The sequence below is a fragment of the Lutjanus erythropterus genome, chromosome 4, assembly GCF_056507025.1.
Source record: "Lutjanus erythropterus isolate fLutEry1 chromosome 4, fLutEry1.hap2, whole genome shotgun sequence".
Lineage (NCBI taxonomy): Eukaryota > Metazoa > Chordata > Actinopteri > Lutjaniformes > Lutjanidae > Lutjanus > Lutjanus erythropterus.
Window position 1 is genome coordinate 47,992,845 of NC_139320.1, and position 9,640 is coordinate 48,002,484.

Consider the following 9,640-nt stretch of genomic DNA (forward strand, 5'->3'; position numbering starts at 1 on the left):
CAGCTCTTCTAATTTTGTTTTCATGACCCAATAGGACAAACCTGTTGTTTTCATCCTCCAGCAGCCTCTTTTGGCCTCCAGCTCTCTACTGTTCAAAAAATAAACAACCTACATTCATCCTTCAAGCTGAAACATCGCACTATCTCTCCATATTGTGAAGTGCATCATGCTTGTGCGTGTTTCCTTTCCCCTAATCCCCTGCTTCGCAAACAGCAGCAAGGAGAAATCCTTCAGAGGTCAGAAGAGCTTGACCTCAGCCCGTCACCCACCGGATCAAAGCTTGAGCCATGTGTGCTGCTGTTCACACTGTACATATGATACCTTCGCTTTTCTATGGATTCAACAACAAACAGCACTGCTTGGTGCTTAAAAGAGAATTCTATAATATATTCACTGTAATAACTCATAAAATGACCACGAGTTGTCATCAGATATTAAAGCGATAGTTCACCCAAAAAAGAGGAAGATAATTTCTTTGCTGCAGCTGCAACGCTTGGATGAGAGTCTGTGTACCTGCTTCAGGCGTGTGAACGAGGATCAGGTCTGAGAGGCTACAGTTGACATTTAGGCTAATAATATGGTGTAAATGGCGTCTTTTTGGGTCATATTTTAATATTGTGGCTTAAAGACACTTGGATTACACCACACGAGCAGTATGGACACGTTTTGTGTTTTTTTGAGTTGACGTCTTATGGAGTTTCTCTTAAAGTGATAGTTCACCCAAAAATGAAAATTCACTCAGTATCTACTCGCCCCTGTGCTGATGTGAGGATGGGTGAAGATCTCCAGTTCACAAAACCGTTTCAGCAAAAAACAGCGTTGAAGCCAAATCCAGTAGAGTTGAAGTGAACAGTGACCAGTTTTATTGGGTCAAATTTTAATGCTGCAGTTTACAGACACTTGGATCACACCACACGAGCAGTATGGAGACATTTTTTGTGTGTGTGTGTGTTCTTTTTTTTACATTTTAAAAATGGTCACCGTTCACTTCAGTTGTACTGGATTTGGCTGCAGTTCTGTTTTCTGCTGAAGCTCTGGGAGTGTTTTATGAACTGGAGATCTTCACCCATCCTCACATCAGCACAGGGGTGAGTAGATACTGAGTGAATTTTCATTTTTGGGTGAACTATCGCTTTAAGGAAGTTAAGTTGAAATACTGGCTTCTCTGACAACAATGCTGCAGCTGTGGCATCCTTTGACATTTCTGAATACATTTTTTTTGTCTGTTTCATGTCAATTAGAGTTTAAGTTCATACCGAATGTTCACCGAATGAGTACGGCTCCGTTTATGAGTCGTAACATATCGTTAATAATCTTTCAGGAGTAGATGTTTATAACAGTTAAATTGAGCAACATGTTACTGGAGTTTGGCAATCAGTGAACTTAAAGTCTAGAGTATGTATTTTCAGAGGAGTGGGCTTTTGTTTTCAAGATAATGGAATTAACTTTACACTGACAGACAAATGACAGTTAAAAACAGCTAATCAGCTTGCAGTGTAGGACGTGTCATCACTTGTTATTGTCAATTTATGAAGTTGCGCATGTCCTGCATTCCTGCGGAGCTCCTGCAACTGCAAGGAGCAGGGCAAACAACTCATTTCAACCATAGAGTGTATATTAAATAGGATTTCAACCAATTTAATATACAATCTACAGCTCCAATTCAATATTTGTACAGCTGTGCAATTGCTACATATTGCTCCTTTAAACAAAACTGTGAATTTCATAAGAAAAATGGACGCAATGATGAGAAAAGGAAATATATTAAGTTTGTAAATTGCATCAAGTTGCTTAATGGCAGGAGAAGTAGTCCGCTAAGTGCTGACTGATGAAGCCTTTATAGTTCACCACAAATCTCCCAGCAGCTGTATGATGCCACAATGGACGTCCAATGGAGGATGCTTGTTTCTAAATGAGACCAAATATGTTACAATGAGGCCAGATAGAGAGATACTAGGCAGAGACACAAGTTGGTCTCCTCAGATGAGCTTCCAGTAAAATAAAAGTACTTTCAAGTGCTCATTCTGTCAGATGGAAAAAAATTGTATTTTTTTTTAAGGAATATAAAACAAGTGTGCCTGAAAAAAGTATTTTGCCATGTATTTGTATGTCAGTGGACAGATATAGTCAACTTCAGATCTTCAACTAGTCCCGAAACTTTACAGGTGTGTAGTTGAGAACAAAATGAAGGCCAAGTTCGAAGATAGGTGTGGTCTGAGCAAGTAGGGTGGTAGGAAGTACAGAAGGGGTCATTGTCTCCAACTTTACGGCCCACATCAGTACGACTGTATCCCAGTTTCAATCATTACTGTCGACACACTGTAGCAAGTACAACAACAACAGAAGTGGTTTTGAGTATTTTGGGAGGTGTTTATACGTTTGTCTGTCTATCTGTGGACAGATATTGTCAAAGTGAAACTGTCACAACCACACAAGTTGCAATCATGAAAACTTGGTGCAAAGTTAATATCAAAATGAAGGCCGGGCTCTAGGACGGGTGTGGTCTCCAGTCAAAATTGTTGTCAGTTTTCTGCTGACTGACTTAACAATCAATTGGCTGGGTTTTTTTTTCAGTGCTATAAAATAGTTATTTTTTTCCGACCAGATTGATCCCAGTTTAAGCTTGATGCATTTTGTCCTAGAAATCACAGAATCAGTGCTTACTGGGAGGGACGTCTAACTGCTCTGCTGTGTTGTTGTGTTCAGACTGGGAAGTGTGATTCTGCTCCTCTGGGATATCACAGTTTAATCAAGCAGTGACAAAGATGGTAATCCACCCTCTTTCACGATGATGGATGGAGAAGTGTCCTTTCTGTGTCTTTAAGCCTGTTTGCTTCGCTCCACTGTTTGCCATTGATTCAAGGCTTAACAGTCTAAATGGGTTTGATCAGAAAACTGTAAATAGTAACATTGAGGAGCTGATGGAAATCTCCGAAGCCCAAACAATAAACTGTGAACGCAGAGTGTGTGCATAAGCTGAAGGCTCGGTTCCCTGAGGTTGAGTCATCGGGGATCAACAGTGAACACAGGCAGCATATGGATTGTGTTCAGTGCTGTCTATAGAGATGAGAGCTTATAAATCTGTTTCTCCCTCCACTATCTTCTCTACATTTCCTTCTCATCCTGCCGATAAACATCTATTCAGATCGACTTTTCATAATTTCTCTCCTGTTACGCCCAGATCCCCCCTTTTTTCTCTGCAGCTCTCCAAATCCTCCAATTCAACTGGTGGCATTTTCACTTTCCTCCCGCTTCTCCTTTGTGTCTCACCACGGCAGATTCTTTCAGTCTGCTGCTGCTGGGCTTTTCCTCCTCTCTGTAGCAACAACAGCAGCAGCAGCAGCAGCAGCAGCAGAAACAGCCAGCCAAGCGCTGCAAATGTCTTGAAAGGCAGAGCGAGGCTATAAATCGTAGCAGCCTCCATACTGTACCGGAGCAGCAGAGCCAGAGCTGAGCACAACAGGTACAGCCAGCCAGCTAGGGGGCTCGTGGTCAGTCATACAGGCGCTCAGTTCATCTTAAATGTAGGCTGTCAATCACTCAATCAGTTTAGTCAGCATGTAAACAGTCTGTTTCAGCATCAGTGACGACATCAACCAGGAAAGAGCCAGAAGAATAGCAGATGGAGCCACCGTGACGAAACCCACTCGTTTGTGGACTTGAGTTTTGAAGCCTCAAGTTTCAAATTATGGGGTGTCGCCATCTTGGTTTTTTGCTACCATGTGCACGTGCAGTAGAGACGCGCGCGTGGAACTGGTAGGCAAATTACTGTGACTTGGGCGGTGCTTGATTTTGGCTCAATAATGGCCGCCAGCTTGGCCACACAAAGTATTTTCATATTACAACTAAACAGTGCACTAAAATATGTTTCTGCAATGTGAAAAATAGGCAATGTAGTAACTAGGGCTATCAGAAAATATTAATGTACTTGAGTATCCTCAAAAATCCTGTAGTATGATATAATGATACATGAAAAAACTCACTGCAATGTTCATTTGGTGTTGTATTCGAACCCTCGATTGCTAGACAGCAGTGTTGTAATCTATCTTTGTTATTCTGATTGCATAAAAAAGTACTTTTTTTGTCAGATTTTATGCATATAGTGGTGTGTTTCTTAAAATATGACAGTTTTACTAAAACTAGATAAAAAAAAATAATATATCACTTTGCTTACAGTACCGAAATATATCGCAATGCATTGAATCATAACTCCTGTATCGTGATACGTAGCACCAGATTCTTGCCAGTACACAGTCCTTGTAGTGACTCTTGATCCATATTTGATCAGCACTGCCTAGTTTTACAGTTTGATCTGAGTTTCAGGACACTCTTTTGGAAACCGTCTGGTCACGACCTTTCTCATATTACAACTAACCAGCAGACCAAAATATGTTTCTGAAAATATTTTAAGGGAAATTTGCATTGTATTAACAGAATCTTGATTCATATTTGATCAGCACTGTCTAGATTGTCAGTTTGATCTAAATTAGGACTGTGATGAGAACTGCAGTACCACAGTCATGTGACGGCTTCCACAGGGTTGAGGTCATTAGGAAGTTTTATTTTGAAGGGTCAATCTCATGTTTAGATCAGCTCATTGATCTATTAATACACCAAAGGATCAGCGCTGTTATACACAAGTCAGGAGCACAGCCTCTGACTGGTCAACAGACTTAACCCAAAGCATCTTGGGAGTTGCTAACAACAATAACAACTGTTTTCACAACGGAAATACTGATAAATACCTCATCATTATGAATTTATTGTACAAAGTCTCCCAAAGTTCAAGACTAGATTATAACATTTCTTGGGTATGATCACATTGAAGCCAATGTTGTAAAAGTATAATGCTAGCATTAGCATTAGCTTAATGTTAGCATTTCCTGCTCATCTTATTTTGGGGCGAACCCCATGATTCTCCAGCTGTTGGGAAACAACAGACAAAACTTTTCTTGGTCTTGAGAAGCTGCAGCATTTACTGACACACCGTAACCTGAACTGTACATTTACTGCCAGACTGACAGTTTATGAGCAGCACCGTCAGTCTGCTGCTCGCTGTCCTTCACTTGCACACCATGCAGACTTACACACCAAATTCCTTATAGGAGCTTTGCTACGCTTATGACAGTATGGTTCGATAAAGTCCAATAAAACATTATTTTTATGGTAGTCGGGGCAAACTGACATCCAGTGGTAATATCTCGCATCGTCACCTTAATAAAAAAACATCCATACTGTCACCGCCCTACCCTGGATAGACCAACCACATGGCAGCCCCACCTTAAAGCGTATCCTGCTTTATTGTCTGTTCTTCATGAGATTTGAAAGTATTGACAGAGATCATAAACTGGAAACGATTCACTGAGGTAATAAAGCAAATGAGACGCAGGGTAATTTTGCCATAAGACTCAATACGCCCCCTGCTTGCCATTAGAGACAATGAAGTTTTAAGGCATTGGCTTTATCTTTCAGACCCAGGATCCTCATCCACTTTCACTTAATCTACTGTCTATGGGAAAAATCAGCATGTATCCACAGAAAGCGATGAATAGAGGAGAGAAAGAGCAAAGAAATGTCTTGGTGTTGTACTAGAAATGTGACCCTCTGACCCCTGAGAGGTGCAGTCACTTTCAAACACTCACACACACACACACACACACACACACACACACGCAGCAGCTACCTGTCGGAGTGTCTTGAGCATCTCTGTGGCCTCATCCTGCTTGCCCTGCTTGGCCATCAGCATCATTTCCTGGATCATGCCGATGCGGCGCTGGTAGGGCGGCGGCGTCCCACCTCTGTTCAGCCGGTCCCCTGACTTCAGCATGAGGGAAGCCAAGATGTCACCCCGTTCCTTGGTGGGCGTCCGCTTCCAGCTGTGCTGAGGGCTGGCTCCTCCGGGCTCCTGGCCTTTGGTCTGCTTGGCACCCATGGTGCTGCGTTAATGTGAACTGTGATAATAACAAGACTGGTCCCTCTGAGCAGTCATGCAAAGGCAGGTTTTTTTAATAATGAGATGCTTTTCTCATTAAAATGTGTGCAGCTGATCACATCTTTCTACAAGCCTGCAGTTTGGGGCTGAAATGTAAAGTACTGTAAGCAATACAACTCCAAACTGTTGTAAAAATGTTCATTATCACTCAGTTACACAGAGGAGTGAATGTTTCAAGAGTGCAAATTAATTCTCCAGAACATCAAGAGGTGGAACTGCTAGTTTTCTGCTTTAAGGAACTTGTTAGTCCCAGAGAGTGCAGCTCAGGTCGGGAACAGGTCGGAGGATGCTGCCTGCAGCATGGCCGCAAAACACGGACACAGCAAAGTGAGGATGCAGGATGCCTCCAGGCAGCGCAGAGCGTGGCCCGCCGCAGCCTCCTCCTATCCCGAACACAACTTCACCGAGATATTTACCTTCGACAGCAGCGTCGTCTCCTTATCCTGTTACCCTCTGAACAAAAGCCTCTGTCCGGGACCTGAGCAGAAGCAGGAAGCTGGTTTGAGGAGGTGGTGCATGAAGCAGGGCATGGCAATGTTTACGTCTCGTGAAGATCACCGCTGTCTGCCTGCTCTGCCCTGTCCTTCCTCAGCCGCTGGAAGTCACAAACACGCGTCCTTTGCCAAGGTTGATCCTCCATCAGGCAGCCCGCAGCGGCGGCTCGCTCCGCGGGCTGTCCGTGTCGAGGCTGCGTCTCCGCGGTTTGACAGAAGGAGAGACTGGGCTGGGGTGTTCCCGTGCTGGGACTGAATTATGGATGTAAGCAGTCTGCACCCTCCGCTCAACTGTGTGGGGGCGCGCTGCGAGTGCACGTGAGCACAAGTCCTCCCTCCTCACAGTGATGGAGAGCGCGAGGGAAGAGCACGAGCAGCGTGCGTGCACCGCCAAGTTTGCAGTTACTGTCGGACACAACGCTTCGTCTCTGGGAGGGCGACGTACCAGGTCCCATTAGATAAACAAGTCAGTTTACTGTTGCCCTGCTCGTTTCCACACACACACACGTCTACTGAAGATGACTCATACCTTTTTAAATCATTTAAGGGCTTCAAGTAAAATCGGCATATAGCTGACTGCCAATGTATCATTGCATTTAAAATAATTCCTACAATTTTAACCCATTGATTAATGTTGCGGGCTTGCATTGTTTAAGTAGGCAACAAGGCAGCAGCTAGCAAACATCTTAATAAAATAGGCGGTTTGGACATTATTGAAAATATTTGGGATAATATAAGTGCAGAACAACAAGTCAACAAAATATATAACATATGTAACATTTTTAGACACTAATATTTTTTTTAATCTGGTTCAAGTTCTTTTAGATGTCAGGTATCATATGCATTCAAAGCAAAAGTCTTTTTCTATTTTTTGCAGAAGACGTAGTGTAGTGGTAACGATATTTTAATTATTTGAATTAAAAGTTATTTTATATTTAAGTTTAGTGAAATATTTTTAAGTATGTGAACATAGAAAAACAAGGTACTTAGACTGTGGCTTATGGGACATGATAAATCACATATACTAGCTAGCATCATCTACATTAGCATTGGTTGTTCATGATCATTTTTAACCAGTTACCTAGAGATGAAATTGATGTTGGTTTAAATTTGCAGTACTCTAAATTTTGGACAGAATAAAAATACTGAACATCCAAAAAGTTTCATACCTCAAAATATTTTTTGTTGAAAACCACTGCAGAGTTAAAATGCTCCCACTCCTTTTTCACAGACAGAATCCTACTGACCATGAGCAAAGCAAGTGTCATCACTGTAGCTTGTTTCTGATCGGAGGAATTGAGTGTTACAATTGCCCCAGGTCTCCCCTACTTAAAACAGACCTACATTAATTTAGAAATGCCTTGACTCTTATTGTGTTTTCACCAGTAAGGAAGAGATTAATTTCAAACTGATTCTACTATGCTTTGGTCCACTGTGTAAAAGAAAACAAGCTGCATTTTATCTTTATTGATTTAAAAGTCTAAAATGAATTAGGATAAAGTAAAAGATATATTCTCCTACTCTGCAGTAGAATGAAGTTTTACCTGATCATCAAAGGTAGCTGAAATTCAATAAATGAGATCACATGGAAATCACTCAAGTTTACAAGCATTCAATGTGATCACATGATACCTGCACTACTGATGTACATATAGAGTGACCAATGAGATGACTGCACTGACCTCTGGTGGTGGCTGTTTGGAGCTCATAAACCAATAATTATAATGTGATTGCAACACACACAATCCTGATAAAGTCAAAATATATATACAATGAAATATACTAGCACTACTGCATTTTAAAAGGAACTGGATATTCTGTTTTTAATTGCTAATAGAGCTTTCAACGTTGGAAATGAAAAACAAAAATCTACCAGCTTTGGTTAAAGCTCATTCACTACAAACCGAAAACTTTTCTGCTTCTTTCCATGTGTGGACAACACATGTATTTGCCCTGCAACATGCAGTACATAGAACACCTACAAAAGAAAGGTCAAGGTGTACTTTTCAAAAGGTAGATTTATTTGTTTTGCCTTTAATTACATCTCTATTTACAGTAGTATTTCAACCATCTTAGGTGCTTCGACTCACTTATCAAAACAATGTTGTTAGTTTATTTCCTCACTTTACCAGAGAAATTTCAGGCTCATCATAACTTTTCTGGTCAAACAGTCAGCCTCAACGAAAGACAACCAGCAAGTCTGTACAGGATGAAGACTTCATCGTGGAGAGCGGACTGCAGAGAAATAGGCAGACATTTCACACGCGCACACACACACACGCGCACACACACATACACACACTCCTCTCCTGTTAGCCACTACACTGGCTGCCAACAGCTTGGTTAAATTACTTAATGCTGTGCTGTATTTGTTATTCAAAGACAACTAAGACCTGACCCTCACCCCCTTTCAAGCCAAGGAGGCGCTCGTTTTTGGCAGTCAACACATACAGCTCACTGCTTATAAAAAGTATTAGGGCCTCCTCGACTTTTTTACAGTTTGATCTTTCACAACATTAAATCACAGTGGATGGAAAAATGGGTTTCTGAAACACTGACACAGAGAAGAAGACTGCAATGTTAAATTAGATTTCCTAAGACTTTTTCTATGATTACAAAAATCATTACAAATGATGTTGTACTTTAAGTAGTCAGTCTATTTACAAAGTCACATCAAAAGTGTAACTGGAGCAGCTAACTGTTTTTTATATGCAGCATAAGATTTTAAACTGATATCAATGTGCAGTCACGATGTGACCAGTGATTTTAGGGGGATCTGTATTTGGAAGATTTGATGGCTCCTTCTTTGCAGTAACTGCATCGTGAAGACAAAATAACCCTCCTCAAAAATCTGAGACAGGTTTATAACAAATTACCACTCAGGAGGAAGGATGAAGGAACATTTTTGAGATGCTGAATATAAATCTGCGGAGGGTGAGCCCTCATCAAAAGCTGCATAACCTTGTGAGACGGCTGTCATAGCTGAGCCTGCACACTAAGCCAAAAAGACCCCACATCAACATCCCATATGATGTGAACGTGGCATGAAGCCTGGTGGTGGCAGCATCGTGCTATGGGGAAGCTTCTCTACAGCAGAAAAACATCATTAATGTTTGAAAGTGAAGAGGTTTGATCCAGAATGTGTAGCAAAAGA

General features: G+C 41.5%; 1 protein-coding gene across 1 annotated transcript in view; it reads right to left on the minus strand.

The window, feature by feature from the left end:
• The window catches only part of lrrc75a (leucine rich repeat containing 75A), an 84,933-nt gene extending 78,178 nt beyond the window's left edge, over positions 1–6,755 (minus strand). Inside the window, exon 1 of the mRNA XM_084716649.1 lies at positions 5,684–6,755. Coding sequence (XP_084572775.1) covers positions 5,684–5,932 — 249 coding nt within the window. The 5' untranslated portion in view covers positions 5,933–6,755. The remainder of the gene's footprint in view (positions 1–5,683) is intronic.
• Positions 6,756–9,640: the final 2,885 nt, after the last annotated feature.